Source organism: Anoplolepis gracilipes, chromosome 16 (assembly GCF_047496725.1).
Source record: "Anoplolepis gracilipes chromosome 16, ASM4749672v1, whole genome shotgun sequence".
Lineage (NCBI taxonomy): Eukaryota > Metazoa > Arthropoda > Insecta > Hymenoptera > Formicidae > Anoplolepis > Anoplolepis gracilipes.
Genome location: NC_132985.1, coordinates 6,892,609 through 6,918,084, shown reverse-complemented (window position 1 = coordinate 6,918,084; position 25,476 = coordinate 6,892,609). Strand labels below are relative to the sequence as shown.

Sequence of the window (25,476 nt, the reverse complement as noted above, 5' to 3'; positions counted from 1 at the left end):
AAACACATTAAAAAAATTTATATATTTTTAAAGTAATATGTATATACATATATATATATATATATATATATATACATATATATATATATATATATATATATGTATATATATATATATATATATACAGAGTGTTCGGAAATTAAAACGACAAACTTTCAGAGGTTGTCGGGGGCACCAAAAGAATCATTTTTTGCAAATGAACCTAGGGTTAGAAACGTCGCTAAGGTCGAGATCACCTTGAATTTTTTAAATAAAACCGTCTATTTTTTATCGCATATTTTTGTAGCCCTCCTCGAAATCTCTTCAAAACATTATTATCTACTTTGGATCAGCCGTTTTAAAGTTATTCAGTTTTTCTTTCGACTTTTTTCGAACACTCTGTGGGCCATAGCGCTGTAACGACACGTTTCCAACCCTAAGTTCACTTGCGAAAAATGATCTTTTTGGTATCCCCAACAACCTCTGAAAAATTGTCGGTTTAATTTCCCAACACCTTGTATATACAGGGTGGGCCATTTTAATCGGTCCAGTCGAATATCTCGAAAACCAAGTCCGGGAGAAAAAAATGTTTCACGCAAAAGTTGTTTGGTGTCGAGGGGGCTATAAAAGGGTACGATTGGTTTGATCTTGAAGAGCTCTTTGAAAATATTCAAAAGTACTTATTATTTTCGCGGTTCGATTGTAAGGTATATACCATCTTTGGCCGCAAGTACAAAGCTTTTTTTATCGATAATTATCGGTACCGTAGTTCGGGGATCAAGTTTGAACTTGAATTTCGATAGAAGACTTACAAGTCCAACCTTAGTTTGTACATAACCAAATCTCGAACCTGAAAATTATTATAATTGTAATAAGTAATAATGATATAAAATTTTATGATAAAATAATAAGACTTTACTTTTGTTATTAATAAGATAATGGTAGATAATTCACTTGCTGTCAACCTTACAAAAAATTTTTAATACAAAAAATACATATTAAAAATGGATTTTTAAATATTTTTAAAACTATATATATATACTAACAATTCAACAAATAAAATATTTAATTCTTTATGCTACAGGTTTTGAAATATAAGTATTAATTAATGTAGTAAATGTATATAAATGATACCCTAGCGAAAAACTCAACCGTTTTTTATAAATATAAGCAAAACTATTACAAAAATGAAATGTAGAAAAATTTTTAGAGAGGGGTAAGTCTTTTTTAAAAAATTATAAATAAAAAAAATTAAGAGTTGGAAACAACAGAGCCCATGCTAATTACGTTAACAAAATGTTACGTTTATTAAAAAGTTATAAACAAAAAAATTTTTATTTATTATACACATCTTTGTATATATTAAAAATATATTACTCATTGAACGCACATTATATGTGTTGAAAAGACATAACTGTATAATGGTCCAACAGAATAGGGAAAAATGAGTATTTGAGGTAATAAAGTAAAAATTGTAAACAAAAGAGTTTCTCAATATGTTTTTCAGGCTTGAATGGGTTGAATTGAGATTTTACATTAAAACTTTTAATTCAGTTTTAAAGTTGAAAACTCGGGTAATTTTTCATATAACGATAGTTAATAAACGGTGGGCGCTTTTAATATATATAATAATTCATACAATTAAATGGTAGGAAAACTTTGCTCAGTATATAATCTGACTCAATGGTATGTGTATGTAAACAAAAGACAGAGTGTAATTTTGCGCTTCTATTCACTACGTTGTACTCAACACTATTCTTGATAATAACTATTTAATAAAGAGTTGCCCCTGTTAAAAACTTTTCTACATTTCATTTTTATAATAGCTTTGTTTACATTTATAAAAAAATTAAGTTTTCGCTGTTTGTAAATAACAAGAAATAACAAATTTTTTTACAAATTAGATAGAAAAGTACGCTTATTGTTGCCTCACCGATACAAATTCGTGGTCCTTCTCCAAAGGGCAAAAAAGTATAAGGATGTCTGGCTGCTACTTTATCCTCATTAAATCGTTCAGGATCAAATTTATCGGGATCTGGATATATCGATGGATCTCGTTGTAACCCAAGTATCGGTATAGTGATTGCCATCCCTTTTGGCACGTGAATATTTGTTGTTGGAAGAGTTACTTCCTCGGTACAGATGCGATTTAAAATAGGTACAGGTGGATATTTCCTCAAACTCTCTGCAATATATAAAACATTGTAGAAATAATACCACACACAAATATTTGAATACTATCGGGTGTAATATATGTTTATTTAAAACTAATATATAAGTCAAGAAATATCAATGTGTAAGTTGTGTACATATTCTTGGTTGTAAGTAGAATTTTTAATTCGTTTGTAAAGGTAATTCAATAAGAATATAATTAGTCTCAACTTTATTATACAAACAATAAACTTGCCGTTTATAACTTTGTGAAGATATGTCATTTCGTTTACAGCATTGTACGTCAGTTCACCATGCTTTTTTAATATTTCGTCAATTTCCTTGCAAATTTTGTCCTGCAAGTCTGGTTGTTGAGCTAATTCGTATAAACAAAACGTTGCTGTCGTCGAAGCAGTTTCGAAGCCAGCGGCGAAAAAGACAAAAGCCTGCGCAGCCGCTTCTAACAAAGTGAGCTTATTTATGTTTGTGGGTGCTATATACAAATAAAATATTTTATATTATAATCTCGATTTTTTTAGAAGTATACAATATATACGTATCATTGCTTATATTTAATTAAAATAAGAAATATGTACAAATATAGAAACACATTTATTTTCAAAAATAAAATTTGTTTTAAAAAACAAGATGAGCGCGATAGAAAAATAAGAATTATTAATTTAAAACAAATGTATAGCTATATATTTACAAGATTCATCGATATTGACATCATCGGGTTCCACATAGCCTTTTTCCATAAGTTGTATGAGTAGATTCATAAAATCATACTTGACGATGTTATGCGTTTGTCTATATTTTACATTGTTTTGAAATATTTGCGTAAAAAATTTGGTGACTCCTCGGTCAAGGAATGGGATGGAAAAAAAAACCAATACTTGAGGCATGAACGCAGATAAGACGGACCAAAAGGGATGTTCTTCAAACATTGTTTTTCCCCAATATCGAAACTCATTGTCGCCTTCTTCTATGCAATTGGATTTTACTCCAAAAGCTGTCGACATAATTATATCCGTGCTATACCTACAAATTTATTTTATCCGAATTTTCAGTAAACTACTATAGTATTAAAAAATGTATATATATATATATATATATGTATACAAGGATTTTTCTTAAATCTTACCTTCCAAACCAATCTTTTATCTCGATACGATCTCCTGTTTGAGCCACGCTTTCTAGGCTGCTCACCAATTCTTCGCCGCACAGCTTCAGAATTGCAAACATCTGTTTTATTTTTCCCGAAGTAAAGGTGGGTGTCAATTTGACACGCAAATTCCGCCACTTCTTTCCAGACAGTGCTATCAAATGACCGGTCAATGGATCAACCTTTTCGTTACAGAAAAATCCGCGATCATGAAAATTTTTGAATTCTTTTGTCAGCACTGCTCGAATAAGATCAGGATCGGTGATTACCAGATTTGGCTTGAAAAATGTATATATTCCAAAGGCACGATGATCTTTATATTTTACGTAGAGATCATAAAAGAATTCGCCTGTTAAAAAAATTTTTTTATTCAATTTCCCTATTTCACGTCTCAAATATGATAAAAAAGGAATCGAGCAGAGTAAAAAGATTGCACGTACATATAAATGCATGGTATTATAAGATTACTCACCTACTGATACTTTGCTAGTCAGTAAAGATCCGATATTACCTGTTGGCACAACAGGCTCCACATAAAAAACACTTTTTTTGCGCCAGTAATTGAACAATATATACTTAGAATAAGTATATATAATAATCAAAGCAACGATGACAATAGTTATTAATTCCGCGAGTACCATGGTAACTTCTGTTTGAAACAAATAGAAATAACTATTTTCTTACATTTCATTGCAGTTATAAACTTTGATAAGATTTGATTAAAATTATAAAAATTGCAACATATTACTAAGAAATATGTCGATATTTGTAATTATTTATCGTAGTCATTTTAAATTATAAGTTTCTTGTAAAGTACATGAGAAAGGAGCTAAATAAATTAGTAAAAATATTAAACATTGAAGTTGCTAGAAAAATCATAGCTGAATTTGATTAGTTTTTTTCTTTTTACCTTGATTAAGAGAACTGTTCTATTAATACAAATGTAGAAAATATTCTATTATAAATAATTATTTATAAATGGATTTTCTTAAATAAAATTGAAATTTGACAACATTTAATTGACTTTATGAAAGTATTTAAAAATTAGGACTTTTATAAAAAATGTATGCAATTGTAAATATACTTTTATTATAAAGGAGCACTTGTCCAAACTAATCTTTTTTTCTAAAATCGATTATTTGTAAGATTTATTTTTACATGTCACAATTACTGTATGCGACCTGCGTGTCTTACAATTAGGTTTATATGCACTTATCAATACTCTCTAATGTTAATGCACTGACAATGAGAGATATTTTAATTGCGAGCACGTTTATATACATAGAAGTATATATTCAAAATGATAAGATAATAATAGAAGTGATTATATTATTATCTTATCATTTCGAATATATACGTCACTATAAGCGAGCGTGGGCGTAAGTAGGCTCCACTGCCTCGCAGTTACCAGGAACATAGACGAGAAGCGTTGATAAGATAACAATAAATGAATTATTAATTAGAACTGGCCTAGCGGTGCGCTGATACCCGCGCCAGATTTGCCGATTCTTATAAATTAATTTCTCAATAATTATTGCGAAAATTGCAAAATGATACAGAATTTTTCTATTCCATTTAACCCGTTCTACCTGCACCCCAGAGGTGATACGGTCGTTTTGAGACACCCTGTATATGTATATACACACATATATATATATATATAAGGCTCTTTAGTGTTTACAAACAAGTAACTATCAAACTATATTATTATCTTATCATTTCTTTATTATTAATTGATTATTATATAAGCAATTATCAATCTGTGGCTGTCATACTTTTTATAAAATATAAATATCTTTCAGCTCGAAAAATGATGATTTTTAAATAATATTTTTGTGGACTTGAAAAATAATGTATAGCATGAGTGGCTGCATTAGAAATTGAACTAGAGATCTTTTGCTTTCCAGAGACCTCCTCTTACAATCTGAGCTACTCAGATCTCTTGCTTAATATCATTTTATACACAGTAATAAAATATTACGACTTCAAAAAGGGCGAATGATCCGGCGTCTAATAATGAATCTGGTGGGTCTCTCACTAGTTCATCGTAACTGGATGCACATTGGCATACTGTATATTGGCACTACGGAGAAATCTACAGTGGACACGGATAGCTGCAGCATTACTTCAGAATGTTTGAATTGCGTTTGCCAATTGGTAGCTGAACTATGGATGTTAGGTCAGAGTCTCACAAAACTCCTCTAACTAATACAAACATTTCCCACTTTCTGAATAACGGTTAGTAGTTAGTACTGTTCGGAGTAGGTGAATACCTGTGTTACAAACTGGCCTTTATATTATGTAAGATATTACATAAGATTGCATATAAGAAGCATTGTATGTTTACGTGTGGAATAAAAACATTGAGTTAGTTATTTTAAAACGTAGTTTGATAAATGAACTTTCTAATCTATTTTTTGTTTATGTAATCTTTGAATAACTTTGTCAATAAACTAGAGGGAGGCATTGATGCAATTTTTTTTATGTGCTAAAAGAATTACTTTGCAGACAGTTTAAGATAAAATAATAGTTTAAGATAAGATAATAGGTTAACAATAAGTTTACAGGCTTATTAATCTATAACAAAAATTCAATTAGGACATGTAAGAAAAAAAAACAAAACTTTAAACTTAACCTATTATTTTTATCTTAAACTGTTTGCAAAGTAACTTTTTTAGTTTATCTGCAAAGTTATTTTTCTCTAGGCATGAGACACTTTGAAAAAGGCGTGGACATTTTAATTCTTGAATGATTTTAACATTTATATATTTAGAAATGAATTAAAATTATTAAAACAAGTTATATTTTATATATATATATATATATATATATATATATATATATATAACTTGTTTTAATAATTTTAATATGTTGTAAGCAAATGGTTATTTTAGGAAAATAGCTTTTGACTAGGCAAATGCTATCTAGCTAGTCAAATGGCTTTCATTCGTTTATTTGTGTTCAAATACTATTTTCCTAGGCAAACAGCATTTATCTGAATATTATTTAGAAAAATAGAAATAAAGATTACTTTGTAAAGCAAAAATAGTGGAAAGATTCGAGCATTTCGGCTTAGTAGAATTAATAAAATAATTGATTGAAATATACTGAAAAACCAATCAAGAATTTGCAAGTTTATAGAAACATGATATATATAATAGATATCATTATTAATGTGAGCTTATGGGGACAAAATTATATACAGCATGTTTATTTGAAAAGTTTTCTATTTATTTTGTGACCGATTAATTTTTGCGAAAAATACCGAAAGACGTCAATTTTGTTTTTGAGGGGGACGCATAAATACGATGAATGCAACGGTATTACTTATTATCCATCTCTGTGGGAATCTGTCATTTAACCACTGTCGAGCTGGTAACACATAATGTGGAGGAGCACCATCCCACAGAGATGGATCGGTAGAAGAGGAGCTATCGAGTGGCCACCAAGATCTCCGAATTTAACTCCTCTAGACTTCTTTCTGTGGGGACACTTAAAATCTGTTGTGTATAAAACACGAGTAGACAATATAAATGATTTGTGTCAAAGAATTGTACAGGAATGTAGAGCCATTCCAACAGATATCTTTAAAAATGTTCGCTTAGAGTTTGAGAATCGTTTTTATTATTATTTAGCTAATAACGGCGAACATTTAAAATAACATATAAAATAAATAAATTTACTCTAAATTGTATCTTTGCGTGTAAAATTTTTTTGTTCTATCTGAAACTTTCTAGTACGATTTCTCGAAAAATATTCACTTAAATTAAAAAAAAAAGAATAATCGCGGTTGTAAAGAGAATCAAAAGATCTTTAAAATGATATGCCACTTGACCCCTATTGTCATTTAAGATTTTGAAGGGGTAGCTACCCTGCGAAGACGATGAAGTAATACCGTTGCATTTATTGTATTTATACGTTTCCCTCAAAAACAAAATTGATGTCTTTCGGTATTTTTCGCAAAAATTAATCACTCACAAAATAAACAGGGTAGAAACTTTTCAAATAAACCCGCTGTATGAGCCTAATCAATCTAGTCGCTAGTAAAGTATTTATCGTTATGTAATGTTTTTAAACATATATATTTTAAGAAATGTCAAAAATCTGTATTTTTCAAGAGCATTGTTCTTCCTAATTCCTCGGTTAATTGACGAAACAAAAATTCTTAATTTAAAAAAGCATAAAAAGATAATTTTTACAATAAAACATATTTATCATAAACTGTCGCTCGCTTTTTAAATTTTTTATTAATTTGTATTGTGAAGATTTTATTTTTTATATAACATATAATATATTATGTATTATATTTGAAAACAGGATTATGTATTAATATATTGTTTGCATAGGAATATAAAATATCAAAAAAGTATATTTTTAAACAAACTACTAAAATTTTTATTTTTAAATATCCACCATTTTTACTTTACAAAATAATCTTTATTTCTATTTTCCTATTTCTATGTTAAATAGTGTTCAGATAAATGCCGTTTGCCTAGCAAAATAGTATTTAAACACAAATAAACGAATGAAAGCCATTTAACCAGCCAAATAACATTTGTCTAGTCAAAAGCTATTTTCCTAAAATAACCATTTGCCTACGACATATATATAATATATATATATATATATATATAGAGTATTTATTTAAATATTATTTATTTTGAAAATAAAAATAAACACACATTTGGTTCGCTTAATCTAATAATTAAAAATATAAAACAATTCAAATTATATCTTCAATAACATAAAATTTTACCAGAAAATTTATAAAATATAAAATTTAAAAATAAAAATTTAAAAAATATGAAATGATTTGAACATGAAAGTACCTATTTTGTCATTGTTTGATGTCAACATTTCGTTAATTTTAACCTTATCGGCCTTTTTTTTTGTAGAATCTCAAAATATTCTTATGAAATAGAATGAATAAATTTTGATTAATACTATAAAACTTCACTTGAAATTGTATTACACCACACGGGGCACATTGATACGTATCAAAGTGCCCCACAGTGCCATAAGTAATAAAATTTCATATGCTCAGATAAAAATAAGATATAGGTGAGTTCAAAATATGTGACTTACAAGGAAAGGGTTGGAAGTGTCCCCCTCCGATTTTAATGAGCTTTCACTATGTTGTAGTCTAGATCAAAATAGGAGACACGTATTTTTTTTATATGTGCTCTTACGGCTGTTAAGGGGGTAAAACACCCTCTTAAGAAAAATTGATTTTTACATTTCTGAGTGAATACCGTCGAAACAATAAGATATAAAAAAAAATGTTTCAAATAAAAGTTTTATGGTTTCTCATGTAATTTAAAACCGTGCAATCAGATTTTTCAAAAATGTTATATTTTTCGAAATCCCTCCCCTTCCCTTTCAATTTTTGAAAATTTTAAAATTTGTCTTATAGCAAAACTTATAGCTCATTTAAAGACAAATTCAACTATATATGACAACGTTGTATTCCAAAGTCGCATTTTTCAAAAATAAATTAAAAATATCTCTATATATCACTATACACGCGCTTTATCCGCCTCATGACATGTAACTGCGAGATAAATTAGTGCAATATAGTTTTATTTACGACTACAGCAAAACATATATGCATTATTGTGTCAAAAATGTAAACAGCAAGATAACAGAAATTAATATTCGCTCAGAAATGTAAAAATCGATTTTTCTCAAGAGGGTGTTTCACCCACTTAACGGGCGTATGGGCACTTATAAAAAAATACGTGTCTTCTATTTTGACCTAGGCTACAACATAGTCAAAGCTCATTAAAATCGGAGGGGGACATTTCCAACTTTTTCCTTGTCAGTGAAAATAAGTTTAGCTTAAACTTAATCTTGTAGTGTGAGTGTGACTTGTCATAATTCACAGATGGATGTCTGTTATCAAGTTTTTCATGGATAATTGGAAATCAGTATTCGTTGACCCGAGCCATTCTCATTTTACCTGCGTCCACATTTGTCGACAACGAGTGGGTACAATTAAATAAATTTTTATTTCTTTTTTTTATTTTTTTCTCTCGTTTAAGTTTAAATAATTCTTAAATTTCCATGGGATCTTTTATTCCTAATATTACTAAGCCATTATATATACATACATTTCTGTAATTAATCATCTCATCTCTCCGTTTTTCTCAGTCTTTACTTTTCTTTCCCATGCAATAACCCACCATGCAAAATGTATTTGAGTTTATCAGCATTTCATATGCTCGGTTACTAAATTGCCCTTTAAGAGCAGAACTTTTCCTTACCATGGAAAATAGATCTACAAATGACTTTCTTCTCACACAAAAAATTTCATAAAGGATCCAAATTGTGTGTCATATTAAGAAATTTGTGTAAACGCATGTTAAAATTTCAAAAAATCGATAATCTTTCAACTGTCTGATATAGAAATTTATGGTACACTGGCTCTTCGATTCATAGCATATTTGATCGCAGAAATCAACACAAAATAGCGAGCTTTGCTATATGTTAGATATATACGTTATATTTCTGTATAGCAGATCATATATTTAATTCTCAAATGTACGCGGTGTCGAAAAACTATAGTTTTTTTAGAATAAAACTTTTTTTGTTTATAATTCTTTAACAAATAACAAACGACGGTTAAACCTTTTGAAGGTTATTAGGGTCATAATCTTGACAACATATGTCATCAAATGAAGGTTATTGGAGCATCCTATCCTAAACAGGAATTTTATCAAATGTACATTGAAATTATACATGAATAACTCAAAGTTAAAAAATAAAAACAGATTTATATTTATTTAAATACTTATTTATTAAATTATACAATACAATATTTATTTAAATCTTACGACATATAATTATATTAAGAATATATATTATAATTATTTTTCTAAATTGCACTTTAAGAGCAGAACTTTTCCTTACCATGGAAAATAGATCTACAAATAACTTTCTTCTCACACAAAAAATTTCATAAAGGATCCAAATTGTGTGTCATATTAAGAAATTTGTGTAAACGCATGTTAAAATTCCAAAAAATCGATAATCTTTCAACTGTCTGATATAGAACTAAAAGTCACTCATAAACGTTACTCAACATTTTCCACCGATAATACAAATAATAATATTAAAATAATATAATAGAAAACAGTAAAATGTAACACAAAAAGCAAAATTGTAGAAAGTGAGATATAATATTTTTTAGATAAATGAAATATTTAAAAGCAGTTATCACTTTCTTGTCGCGGCTCGATGGTAAGATATATATCATTTTTGGCCTCAAGCACAATGTTTTTTGGATCGAAAACTATCGGAACCGTAGTTCGAGGATTAAGTTTGAACTTGAATTTCGATAGAAGACTCACAATTCCAACCTTAGTTTGTATATAACCAAATCTCATAGCTGAAAATTATTATAATAGTAATAAATAATAATGACAGTAAGTCTTATGTTACACAGGTGCGGCGCTAGAATCCGGACAAAAAAAGTTTTTTCCATAAAAATATATATTAAATCTTAAATCCATCATACATTAAAGTCGTATACTTTTGCACCATGTCGTAGCTATTGATAGGTATTCAAAGAAATTGATTATTCAAGTGGTATCCGTCCGGCGCGAAGGCTTTCGATTATCGCTGCACTATGCAACACCTGTTCCGCTATTTTTTATCTACGAACTTTTTTACCTACATACATATGTGTCTACATTAGTGCCACGTAACGCATCCGGCAGAATTATAATATAGCGAGAATTTCAAATCGAATTTTGTCCGGATTATAGCGCCGCACCCGGCAATTATAACATTTTCTTTTTTGTTCTCGCCATTATAGCGTTGACCTTAGGAGTGCATTAAGCATGCACCATTGATTCTAAATTACACAGTGTGAAACCATTGGGAGATTCAAATTTATATTTTTATGTAATTGCGAAAGCATGGGCGCTTTTTGTAACACTTTTGAATTTTATCATTGAAAATGATCAAAAAGAGAATTGAAAGATTTGTGAATAAAGTTTGATTGTTTTTGTATTAAATTGTTGTTTTATTTGCGCTCCTAAACTTGGCGCCTGGCTCTAGAGGCCTTTTTATATTTCCTGTAATTTTAATTTGGGAGCCTTTTAATCTTTATTGTTAAATAAAAAAGTATACTTATTCTCACCGATACAAGCTCGTGGTCCTTTTCCAAACGGCAAGTAAGCATAAGAATGTCTGGCTGCTACTTTATCCTCATTAAATCGTTCAGGATCAAATTTATCGGGATCTGGATATATCGATGGATCTCGTTGTAACCCAAGTATCGGTATAGTGATTGCCATCCCTTTTGGCACGTGAATATTTGTTGTTGGAAGAGTTATTTCCTCGGTACAGATGCGATTTAAAATAGGTAGAGGTGGATATTTCCTCATAGTTTCTGCAATATATAAAAAAAGTGTAAAATAATACTCCAAACGATACATATATTCAAATATTGGATGTAATATATGTTTATATAAATACAATATATAAGTCAAGAAATATCAATGTGTAGATTGTATATAAATTTCTGGTTATATGTAGAATTTTTAATTTGTTTGTAAAGAGGTCTTAATAAAAATATAATTAGTCTCGATTTTATTATACAAACAATAAACTTGCCGTTTATAACTTTGTGAAGATATGTCATTTCGTTCACAGCATTGTACGTCAGTTCGCCATGCTTTTTTAATATTTCGTCAATTTCCTTGCGAAGTTTGTCCTGCATGTCCTGTTGTTGAGCTAATTCGTATAAACAAAACGTTGCTGTCGTCGAAGTAGTTTCGAAGCCAGCGGCGAAAAAGACAAAAGCCTGCGCAGCCGCTTGTAACAAAGTGAGCCTATTTATGTTTGTGGGTGCTATATACAAATAAAATATTTTATATTATAATCTCGATTCGTTTAGAAATATTCAATATATACGTATGATTACTCATATTTAATTAAGATAAGAAATATGTATAATGTACGAATATAGAAATACATATTATTTTCAAAAATAAAATTTATTTTAAAAAACGAGATGTGCGCGATAGAAAAATAAAAATTATTAATTTAAAAGAAATAGCTATATATTTACAAGATTTATCGATATCGTCATTATCGGGTTTAACATAGCCTTTTTCCATAAGTTGTATGAGTAGATTCATAAAATCATGCTTGCTGATGTTATGCGTTTGTCTATATTCCACATTGTATTGAAATATTTGCGTCAAAAATTTGGTGACTCCTCGGTCAATCATAGGGATGGAAAAGAAATTCAGTATTTGGGGCGTGAATCTATTTAAGACGATCCAAAAGGGATGCACATTAAAAATTTTGTTTCCGCATTGTCGAAACTCATTGTCGCCTTCTTCTATGCAATTGGAATTGACTCCAAAAGCTGTTGACATAACTGTGTCCGTTGTATACCTACAAATTTATTTTCCCTAAATTTTTAACAAGTTAGGATAATATTAAAAGGTTAGGTTTTATATATATATATATATAGGTTTATATATAGGTTTTATATATATATATATATATATATAAAACCTATATATAAACCTATATATATATATATATATACATTTTATGTATATATATATATATATATATATATATAGGTTTATATATAGGTTTTATATATATATATATATATATATATATATATATATACATATATAAAACTCTAATTTTGTATTATTTTGACAATCATTATTCAATTATAACGAATAAAGAAAAATTACTTTCTATCGATTAAATGAGTTTTTCTCGAAAACAGTTTTAACGCAGTGAAACATAAATACCTTTCTCTTAGAGAAAGATATGAAGAATCTAAAAACATAATTTAAAAATAAATAAACCCACTGGCTTTAAAGTTTTGTAAATTAAAAACTTTCAGGTGATCCAATTCTGGCTCCCCGACATGATATCAAAAATTTATCATACTATTTTAAAGATGTTTATTTAATAATAGAAAAATTTCCTATACCTTATTAAGATCTACAAAGTCATATAATAGTTGTTTAAGAAAAATTATTCTCAAATTTAAATTTTAGAGACAAATATCTCGGTAGGAATGCATTATAGAAAAATATTTTATAGGAACATATGGGGTTATTTTTTGCTGCTCGACATGCCCACGAGAGATTGAGATTAATAAACAACGAGCGACGGCTAAAACCTTTTGAATGTTACTCAGGACAGTGACCTTGGCAACATATGTCAAGGTCATCGGGGCTGGGTCCCCTATTCAGCATATATACATATATATATGCAAGATGTTTCATTTTAATTTCCCCAGGCAAATGGGCTCCTTCATATCTTCTGCTGTAGTGAGGAAAGGTGTCGTGTATCAGCAGTACCCACTACACCAGAAGATTAGAGAAAGTGCATAACACATGCAGAAATATACCAGAAATCATGTTAAGGAAAACCTTTGATGCTTTTGAAAGATTACATTTATGTATCAATCAGAATGGTGGTACTTTTGAACAATTGTTATAAAAAAAAACGCGCATGTACACATACATACATGCACGCACGCACACATACACAAAAAGAGGTATAAATCCGACCGAGCAACCTCCACGTGGTATACCTTGAATAATGCTAATGCCGGCGGTACTATGAATTTCAAATAACTCGAAAACTACCCAGGTAACACGTGTTCCTTATCTAAACGTATCCAATATTTTTTAACTGTCAAGCACCAATAAGAAACGTTTCAATAGAAACATTTTTAAAATCATGGTTTAAGAAACGTATTTTTTACGTTTCTATAAATAGAACAAAAATTAATTTTTTAATTCAAAATTATAATTATATATATTATATATATATATATATATATATATATATATATATATATATATACACACACATTATTAAGACTGTACTTATTAAGACGATCCCCAGATAGCGCAGAAAATTAAAAGATGACGAAAAGATGTCTTTTTTAAGTTATCTTTCTGACAAGGCTAAAAGATGTCTAAAAGAATATTTTTCTACCTACAAAAAAGTCATTTTTTTAAAAGATGTCTTCTAAAAGTCATAATTAATTTTAGTCGACGAAAAGATGTCTTTTTGATCATCTTTTCGACAAGACAAAAAAGATCTATTTTATAATATACGTGTTTCTTTGTTTGTCGCTACGTGGCGTGTTCAGACTTAACTATAATTCGTATTCAAGTTTTCATAACATGCATATAAAGCCTAAAAGAACAAGTACTAAAAGTATAATTTAAATTATGTCTTTTTTGTCAGTTGGACTTCTGATGTAATCTCGACAAAAGATTCAGAACATGATGAAAATAGATGGATTATATCGATATATGCATTATTTTATTGAATTTGTGAATAAACAAATTTTTCATAAATAAAGGAAAAGAACCGTATTTTGACAGTTTCTTAAACGTTTTTTTTTGTTAGAAAATGACGTTTCCCTTAACGTTTTTTAAGTGGACATTTTAACCAATCAGAAACGTTTTTAAAAGCCGGTTCTAAAACGTTTCGCAGAGACATTTGTAAAACGTTTTTGAAACGAATATGTGCTACTTGGGTACTTAATGAAAAAATGTTTAATTATAGTATACGAAACGTTCGATATTCCCATGTTATTCTTAATGTGAAATTTTATACAGAGTTCGGCACTAACTAGCCTTCAAATATTATTATTTAATTATAGTGTTTTGGAAAAGTTTGAGATAAGCTACAAGAATATGCAAAAATATATAGGGTGTCCCATTTAAAAAATTGGAGATGACTTTTACGTGACTTTCAGGTGACTCTTCAAACTAATGGCACTATTTTATGTCCCCCTCAAAACCATACAACTTTTGTCTGAAACGTTTTTTCGAATTTTCATTATTTTCCGAAATATTTGCCTGGGAATATTAAAATTAAACACCCTGTATATATGTATGTATGCTAGGATTCTTTTTTAATCTTACCTTCCAAACCAATCTTTTATCTTGATGCAATCTTCTGTTTGAGCCACGCTTTCTAGGTTGCTCACCAATTCTTTGCCGCACATTTTCAAGATCGCAAACATATGTTTTAGTTTTCCCGAAGTGAAGGTGGGTGTCATTTTGACACGCAAATTCCGCCACTTCCTCCCAGACAGTGCAAACAAATGACCGGTCAATGGATCAATCTTCTCGTTGCAGAATACTCCGCGATCATGGAAATTTTTGAATTCCTTCGTCAGCACTACCCGAATAAGCTCAGGATCAGTAATTATCAGATTTGGCTTGAAAAATGCATATATTCCAAAGGCACGATGATCTTTGTATTTTACGTAGAGGTCGTAAAAAAACTCGCCTGTTAAAAAAATTTTTTTTTCAATTCCACTATTGCTGGTCTCAAATAAAATAAAGAAAAAAGCGAAGGGAGTAAAAAGATTGCACGTACAAATAAATGCATTATACTTTGGAAAAAGATACTCACCTATTGATACCTTCTTAGTTACTAAGGATCCGATATTACCAGTTGGCACAACAGGGTCTATATAAAAAACACCTCTTTTGCGCCAATAATTGAACAACACATACTTAAAATAAGTATATATAATAATCAAAGCAGCGATGAAAGTAATAATTAATTTCGCGAGTACCATCATAAGTTTTGTCTGAAACAAAAATAAGCATTTTATTGCATTTTATTACAACTATAAAATTTGATAACATTTGATTAAAATCATAAAAAATACGATAGCAAGGATATTCATTTTTGTTCAAATTATAAGTTTTTTGCAAAATCTATGAGAAAAGAGTCAATGAAAGTAAAACATATTTTTTCGACTGTCAACAGTTAAAATTTGAAAAAAAGTGAAAACGATAAAATAAAACAGAAGCGACTTATTCAGACCGAGAAGACCAGCAGAGACAAGAAACACCGCCGATACATAACTGATAGAATTAATCGAGTAATTCAAATAAACATTGAATGTCAAAGAGAAAAATACAAAAAAATAGATTCTAATAAACAAAAGACACATATCAAAGCAATACTCAAAGCAATCAAATCTTTGACAGATTGTCAATAATTGTTAGACAAGATTTATTGAATTTATCAGTATCGCTCTGGAGATAACAGTCGAAAAAATATGTTTTACTTTCATTAGTGTATCCCCCTCACGTTTTGTACCGTTCAGGAGGCGCCTTGCATTAGACATTTGGAAATATTGGTTGAGATAAGTGACGTAACGAACATTTAAAAAAATGTATGTATCGTAATTCTATTATCGATGTCTGGTATTGTAATTTTTATTTTATATGAATGTGCTTTATAGTCTCTAAAGAAGGCTTGTAAATGAGTCTAGAACGTATGGATTTAAATAAATAATTAATTGAATCATCGGTAAAAAGGAAAATTTTTTTTCTCACGCTCTACATCCGCGTTGACTTTTCATGACCTTTAATTATTTTTATTTTTACCATTTGCTATAATAACCTTTAATTTTACATTATTATATTTGATTGACTTGATGAAGGTATTTAAAGATTAGAACTTAATAACTCCTGTTATAATTAATACTTTTGCATTATATTTTTATTAAAAAAAGACTTGATAAATAACCTTTTTACAATTTTAATATTAAATAAGTGTTACGTCCAGACTCGAAAAAGAATGAGTCAATGGAAGGACACGACTTACCCGTATCGAAACGCGCTTCTTTTCTCAAACGTTTCCACCTCGAACTATGCAGAGGTCTTAAACTTGTCAAAGGCCTCGAAGGTTCTTTTTACATGGTTAGTAGGTCGTTCGTTCGATGATCGCTTTTTGATAAGGGAATTAAATCCTTGTTACATAGGACGGAACCGATTTCGGATTAAGGAGACTAGAGATTAATTAATTAAATGAGTTATTATTAAATTAAACTATTAAATTAAATTATTAAATATAAATTATTAAATTAAACATAATAATTTAGTTGTAAGCTCATCGTAAGGCAATCGCAAGTCTATAATCGGCAGTCATAAGCGATTGGCCAAATGCCATCTTTTATGATCTACGACTTAGGATTAGACTATGATTGACCAATGACCACATAGATTGTACGTAGCACTTGGTCTCCCGCCACGGAAATTATTTTATCTCTGATTGGCTGAACTATTGTGATATGATTATCTGATACGATTAATTGTGGATGCAAATTTCTTGCCATTAACGACTTATGACTTCCAACTTATGAGCAAGCATATTACGATTACGACTAATGACTCATTGTAGACCGGGCTTAATTAAGAGAGCGGTATCTTGTACGCGTCTACTTATTTCAGACGAGCAATTATCTGGCTGCGTTATTGGTGACTGCTTAATTGCGAGTGGTTTTATTATCCCCGAACTGAACGGTTATTTGGAGGGGATCCCTTAACAACGTGACCAAATATGGTTAGATTGCTGAATTCGCAGAGTAGAGTCTTAGTGCAGGCGAGAAAGTTCAAGGTCGAAATTTTTCGCTTGCATTTTTATGCAATTCAGCGGTATCTTTTTGATACACCTTTTTGAGAGCTGTCCGGTTTTGTGTTCGTATACGGCCTTGGACGCACGTGACTCGCTACGTTAGTAACTCGCGCGATTATCGCTCCGGTCGCGGTGTATTTCTGATGCACCAGTTTTTACATACATATACATGTTTATTTATAGTGAATAGCCTTTCTATTATAACAATATACTATAAATACTACTAATGTAATATGTAGGTGATTGTATTTGTAATTATTATCGCGGATGTTACGATGACGAATTCGAAGATCATCAATCAGAAAAATGCGGGAGAAATTCTAACATTAAATCTATGTTCTGACTGATTATTACAATGTGCAATTAATACAGTAAAGCCCAGTCTACAATGAGTCATTAGTCTTTAGTCAGATGTCGGAAACAAGTTGGAAGCTCATCGTAAGGCAATCGCAAGTCTATAATCGGCAGTCATAAGCGATTGGCCAAATGCCATCTCTTATGATCTACGACTTAGGATTAGACTATGACTGACCAATGACCACATAGTACGTAGCACTTGGTCTCCCGCCACGGAAATTATTTTATCTCTGATTGGCTGAACTATTGCAATCTGATTATCTGATACGATTAATTGTGAATGCAAATTTCTTGCGATTAACGACTTATGACTTCCAACTTATGACCAAGCATGTTACGATTACGACTAATGACTTATTGTAGATGACTGGGCTTAACAAAAAGAATGAATGAATATCAAAACATATAAGTGACTAAATGTAAAAAGTGTATATTGAAGACAGTTAGAAGGATATTCGACGCTCGCACATGCGTTAAATTAAATTTATAAGATAACAAAACATGCATGTAAATTAAAATTAAATAGTTAACATTCACCAAGCCAAAAGATTTATTTGTCTTTTCTAATTTTGTATTCTTCGAGCAATTCTTTATTAATTATTTTGGTATTCAACAATGAAGAATGGAAAAAGAAACGAATACTGTGATTTTAATAAATTGTTATATTATTTGAAAGAAAAGAAGATAAATTTTGTTTAAAAAAACTCATTATTTGTTGACGTATGCGAACGACAGTAAAATGAGAGCTGCGATTGCGAAAAGGAATTCCCAAGGCTATGCTATATTTAAAGTAAAATTGAAAGAAAAACTAGATTGTCAGGAGTCGTAGCCTGACTTAAGTTTTGAGGGGGGAGGGAGTAAAAATATTTCTATGGCTGGAGTTCATAGACTTTTCTCAAGAAAAGTCACTAAAACTTGAAATCTTTGGGGAGGGCTCGAGCCCCTATACCCTCCCCCCCTCCCTGGCTACGCCACTGTCAAGAGTGCGATATGACAATCACGATAATAAAAATTTGATTGTTCTCGCTTAAATTAGAAATTTAATATCTTCTCGTCATTGGACAATTAGAGGAACTAGAGTTTTAATTAACACTTCCGTGGACTTGGAGGAGTTTATTTCTTTTCGATTTCGAGCCTCAGAGGCTCTCGTCTATTAGTACAAATTTCGTTACAAGATTTTGCGTCTTGATCAATAGAAAGTTTGATATCGTTAAAGAAAGTTATCGCTTATTATCCTATTTTAATAATTTTATCATAGGCAGCTGTTGTTTTGAAGTGGTTCATCAGGCGAGCCCTCATACCACATTCTTCAATTTATCTTTGGTTTACGATTCTAGTCTAAACAGTAATTTCGATTTATGATGACTCTATTTATTTGGCAAATTCTCGAGTATGCTAGAAAGTCCTGAGAATGTTTATGCAAGGCTCAGTTTCTAGCATTCCTTCCCCAGGGAGAAACGTGAAATCGCATAGATGTCTGTTAGATATCGGAGCCATCTAATCTAAAACAACGTCTAGAAATATTTGAATTAGATGTCATGTGATTTTATGTCATTGCATTTTTTTAGACACATTTAAAATAATATTAATATAATAGTGATGATATGTTTATAAAATACTTGGTTGAGCTGCAAATTATCTCTCGACATCTAATAGACATCTAACAGACCTCTAAATAAATAGTGTAAATACATTTTATATTACTTTCTCAACAAAGAGTTTATATAATTTAAATAAAGACAAACTATTGTTTTATTAATAGTTTTTTTAATTTTTTATATAATAATTAAGACTTATTCAATATTTATTTCCTTTTTGCTATTTCGTTTAAAAAATGTTAAAGCAAAGAAGTTATTTATTTTGATGATAATTATTTTAATGATGTAAAATATTAATATTTTCATTTATTTTCAATTTATGAAATTAACCGACATAAAATGTAACTGTTTTTCTCCTATTTTGTATGTAAAAATGCTAAATAAAAATATTTATACATTTTTTGCCATCTATTACTAACTATACTAGTAATAAAAGTAATTTACTGATATATAAGTAATTTATATATAATTAAGTTATTTATTATTATAATACATTTATGAAGTTTGACAAATGAGGATAAAGAAATTTTAGTTTCTTTTTTTCTGATCAGTCAAATTCTAATCTTTATTTTTCGATGCGTAGGTTCTGATACAGGCTGGCTTAAATCTCGTCTTGAAAATGAATCGTTGATTGCTGGTCGTAAGAAATTTAGTCAATCATAGTTGATTTTAGAGAAAAATAAGCAAATATGATTGATTAAATTTCTTACGACCAACAACCGACAGTTTATTGTAGATGAGACATATTATAGTCCATATATCAGCTTATAAATTATACGTCTACAAGACGTCTTATAGACAAATCTCTAAGACGTCTATACGATGCGTCTAAAAGAGACCACGAAGGCGTCTATCTAGATGCGAAAGTTGACCTTAGACGTGTCGAATAGACGTCTAATGTACATCTATCCGACTTGACGTTTCTCCCTGGGGATCTGTTATCTTATTTTAAAAATTTGGTCTCGCCTGTCGGATATTTGTTAGAAACTTTATTATGTGTGAAACGTAGGACCCTTGGAGTCTCAGCAACAGTTCTTATACGGTTTAATATTTTATTGTATCGCTTAGATATCTAAGTATTTATAAATGCCTCTCGGAAGGAAAAAATCATGAAGTTTATAGGACGTAATTTAAGTAATGTGATAATTTTGCATTACATTTTTATTAAAAATTGACTTAATAAATAATCTGTTATTATAAAAATATGCAAACTAATTTAAAGAATCCTAAATTTATAAACAATTTATGTAATTGTCAATATTATTATTTTTTAAACGAAAAGCTTGCCCAATGTAATTTTTCTCTCAAAAATCGATTATTTGCGAGATTTATTTCTGCATGTCACAATTACTGCGCATATACAAACACGTCTTGCTTGTATATGCACTCATTAATATTTTCCAAAATACTGAGAGATATCGTAATTCCGAGTGAACTTACATGTAAAAATGACTATATTATCATTCTTATAGGGGGAAATGGGGCACATTGATTTTTTTCATTAGCTAAAAAAATTACTTTGCAGACAGTTTAAGATAAAAGTAATAGTCTTTGCGCTGACGTTAAGTGTTATGTAGCATGAATGTGTTTCTAACTTTTTGAAGAGTCAGGCCGTGGGAGACTTGAAAAGGACCCAAACGAAGGGTCGGAACATCGTCGATTGTAAAGCCAATTTAAGACTCAATAAAGCTTTTTTAACCAGTTTGGTCGAAAAATAATAACACTCAATAAAAGTAATAGGTGAAGTTTAAAGGCTTGTTATTCTTCTTACATGTCTTGATTGAATTTTTTTTATAGATTAATAAGAAAAAATGTTATAACAGTTTTTTTCATTAGCTAAAAAAATTACTTTGCAGACAGTTTAAGATAAAAATAATAGGTTAAGTTTAAGGAGTAACACCACCTTGACACTTTAAGAAAATCTAATTCTTTTTTGCTTAAAATATTTTTTATAACCTTAAAAATTATATATTTGACCCGGAAAGGAAAATGACGTTTCGAGTGAGTATAGTGAAGCGCGTCACTGTGTTGTGCTACGTCGTGCAAGTGGCTTATTGAAAGAGTACTTAGAGATCATAATCGTAAGTGTGCTTATATTATTATTTTTACGTCAATCACTTATATGAAAAAATCAAAAAATGACAAACAAAAGTATATGTAGTAAAGAATGATATTGACCTAGATACGTTGCACCAATTATCTATCCGTGTCAGTGGCTGTCATACTCTGTGTAAGACATTCACAACATCTTTTAGTCCGAAAAATGATTGTTTCTAAACAATGTTTTTGTACGACTCGAAAAATCATGTGACGCACGAATGGCTGAATCGGAACTCGAACTCGAAATCTTTTCGAGAAACTCCTCTTATCATCGAAACTGTTCTGACTTCTTATCTAATGTCATTTTACACAGTAATAAAGTATTACTCCAAAGAGAGCGAATGGTCCGGTGTCTAACAGTAAGTTTGATGAATCTCTCACAACTGATTCATCGCGACTGCATGCACATACTAAAAAGTTCGTATTATCTAGGGAGAAACGTGAAGTCGGATAGATGTACATTAGACATCTATTCGACACGTCTAAGATAGGTCGACTTTCGCATCTAGATAGACGTCTTCGTGGTCTCTTTTAGACGCATCGTATAGACGTCTTAGAGATTTGTCTATAAGACGTCTTGTAGACGTATAATTTATAAGCTGATATATGGACTATAATATGTCTCATCTACAATAAACTGTCGGTTGTTGGTCGTAAGAAATTTAACCAATCATGTTTGCTTATTTTTCTCTAAAATCAACTATGATTGACTAAATTTCTTACGACCAGCAATCAACGATTCATTTTCAAGACGAGATTTAAGCCAGTCTGTATCAGAACCTACGCATCGAAAAATAAAGATTAGAATTTGACTGATCAGAAAAAAAGAAACTAAAATTTCTTTATCCTCATTTGTCAAACTTCATAAATGTATTATAATAATAAATAACTTAATTATATATAAATTACTTATATATCAGTAAATTACTTTTATTACTAGTATAGTTAGTAATAGATGGCAAAAAATATATAAATATTTTTATTTAGCATTTTTACATACAAAATAGGAGAAAAACAGTTACATTTTATGTCGGTTAATTTCATAAATTAAAAATAAATGAAAATATTAATATTTTACATCATTAAAATAATTATCATCAAAATAAATAACTTCTTTGCTTTAACATTTTTTAAACGAAATAGCAAAAAGGAAATAAATATTGAATAAGTCTTAATTATTATATAAAAAATTAAAAAAACTATTAATAAAACAATAGTTTGTCTTTATTTAAATTATATAAACTCTTTGTTGAAAAAGTAATATAAAATGTATTTACACTATTTATTTAGAGATCTGTTAGATGTCTATTAGATGTCGAAAGGTAATTTGCAGCTCAACCAAGTATTTTATAAACATATCATCACTATTATATTAATATTATTTTAAATGTGTCTAAAAAAATGCAATGACATAAAATCACATGACATCTAATTCAAATATTTCTAGACGTTGTTTTAGATTAGATGGCTCCGATATCTAATAGACATCTATCCGATTTCACGTTTCTCCCTAGGTAGATAGCTGCAACGTGACTTCAGAACGTTACGTGTTTTTGATATAGTAATTGATAACTGAACTATGAATGTAACGATAGACAGATCAAAGTCGTACACGACACATATATGCGTAAACACAACATGCATGTATATATACGACATACACACGTATATACATATGCGTGCGTTTATATATATATATATACGTACACAAATCGAACATAAAAGTCACCGCGGACCATGCGGCGTACAACAAGGGTAAGATTTTTTCACGTTATCAGTTATGGTCCATGAATTGCAGGCGGTAAATATCTAAAAAAGTGAATAAGCCTGCAAAGTAAATATCTAGAAAGGATCACACCTCGCCGATGATGTTGACCTTGATATATGTTATAAAGAGGAAAATACGGATCAATTTTTTCTAATAACTTAATTGACGATTTAGTTTCTGAGATATGCGACTTAGAAATATTATAATTTTCCTACATACATATTCTCAGAAATATAATATGCATATTTCAGAAACCAAACAACATATATCAAGATCATTGGAATCGGGGGTGGCTCCCTATAAGGAAACATTTACCATTAAAAATCTCGGAAAGTATAAGAGACAGCCATTTAAGTTTTATTAGGAAAAGTTGATCAGTACTTTCCTCTTTATAACATATATCAAGGTCAATATCATCGGCGAGGTGTGACCTTTTCTAGATATTTATCTTGCAAGCTTATTCACTTTTTATTATTAGGCTAATTACTTTGCTAACGTAATTCACAATATAATTATTTATTCAGAAAAAGAAGCTTTTTGCAAGATATTTATCTAGGTATCTTATGCTATCTAAATACTCTGATAAAAATATTTTATATACTACATCAACAAACTCTAATATAAATCACCTGGCTCATTTGCAGTCATTGAAAGGAAAGAATATAAATAAAGTTGTAACTTGTTTCATCAATAGACTCAAAAAATATATTATACTGCAAAAGAGCTTGTATTTGTAATAATTAAATCCAGAATCGTTAAATAATAACTATTTTTTGTTATCCTTTTTATATTCGATCCAAGTATTTAAAATCAAAACATTCATAATAATCAAAATGTTATTAAGTCATGTGTCACTTCCTGCAATATTCGGCCATCCGATCTCACCATATGATTATGATAATTCAACACCCAGATCGTTGTTTTTCTCTACATCAGCGTATAAATGCTTCAATAATTCATGTAAATGCATAATATTTAAATCAAAAATTATTTTAAATCTAACATAAATTTTCATTTAATGTAACATAAATATAGAAAATAAGTTTGCATTAAATATTTTTTATAATTATATTATGAGAAAAATTTAAATATATATTAAATTAAAAAATAATTATTTAATATTTCAAAATAATTAGTAAAAGGCTCAGTAATTAAATAAATAATAACTTAGTACTAGAGGCGTGAAAGAGTCGAATATAACAATGTAAATTTGAAGTAACTAAATAATTAAATAATTTATTGTTACATCAATGAGCAACGGAAATCTTTAAAATCAAAAATAAAAGTACAGTATTAATGAACAATAATAGGTTAAATTACTTCGAACGTTTTGGCCTGATTATTCATTCGGCCCTCTTCAGCGCAAAGAATAAGCGAAAAGTAGATGCAATAATAAATAAGATACATAGTCAAAATTTTAGACGCAGAGTAGTCAAAGATATAAAAAGTTTATAAATAATGATAAAAACTGAGTATCAAAATTCTTCCTCTCATTCCGACCGTATGCGCGGTCTGTAATATTATGACAACGTACAATAAACCTCTTGTACTGGTTGGTAAAGAATAGAGGCTACCAAATTAAATTAATAGATGTACAAATCTGAAAAAGTTGGAATTCCGTAAAACTAAGCGCTAATTTAAAATATGTGATATAAAATTTAAGTAGGACAGCAACAGTCATTTACAACTCGAAATCCTAAAGTTAGAACATTAGATATTAGAATTCATAAATTAATAAAATTGAGTATAATTAAAAATAAATAAATTTAAAGCATTAGAATATGATAATGTAATAAATTAATAAAATTGAATTAAAATAAAATAATTTAACATTAATTCAACTTACATGCTGAATAACTTATATAAGGTAAGGACCGTAGGCTTAGTAGTATACCAATACTAAGAACCGGCAA

At 29.5% G+C, this 25,476-nt stretch overlaps 1 protein-coding gene across 1 annotated transcript; it reads right to left on the bottom strand.

Annotated features, from left to right (window-relative positions):
• Positions 1–101: 101 nt before the first annotated feature.
• On the bottom strand, positions 102–25,476 carry LOC140674754 (uncharacterized). The gene is made up of 15 exons (XM_072908519.1): positions 25,410–25,476; positions 16,931–17,114; positions 15,722–15,902; positions 15,226–15,595; positions 12,372–12,703; positions 11,915–12,151; positions 11,439–11,690; positions 10,500–10,682; positions 6,658–6,795; positions 3,768–3,944; positions 3,275–3,644; positions 2,840–3,171; positions 2,265–2,623; positions 1,913–2,216; positions 102–829 (listed from the first exon to the last, which is right to left on the bottom strand). The coding sequence occupies exons 3-15, from the start codon at positions 15,891–15,893 to the stop codon at positions 663–665; spliced, it is 3,393 nt and encodes a 1,130-aa protein (XP_072764620.1). The 5' UTR covers positions 15,894–15,902; positions 16,931–17,114; positions 25,410–25,476; the 3' UTR covers positions 102–662.

Excerpts from the sequence above, each read along its gene's own strand:
- LOC140674754 (XM_072908519.1), bottom strand. The coding sequence starts at position 15,893 with ATGATGGTACTCGCGAAATTAATTATTACTTTCATCGCTGCTTTGATT. Across the intron at positions 2,217-2,264 it reads ACAACTTACACATTGATATT|TATTCAAATATTTGTGTGTG; the intron begins TCTTGACTTATA and ends TACACCCGATAG. Across the intron at positions 830-1,912 it reads AGGACCACGAATTTGTATCG|GTTCGAGATTTGGTTATGTA; the intron begins GTGAGGCAACAA and ends AATAATTTTCAG.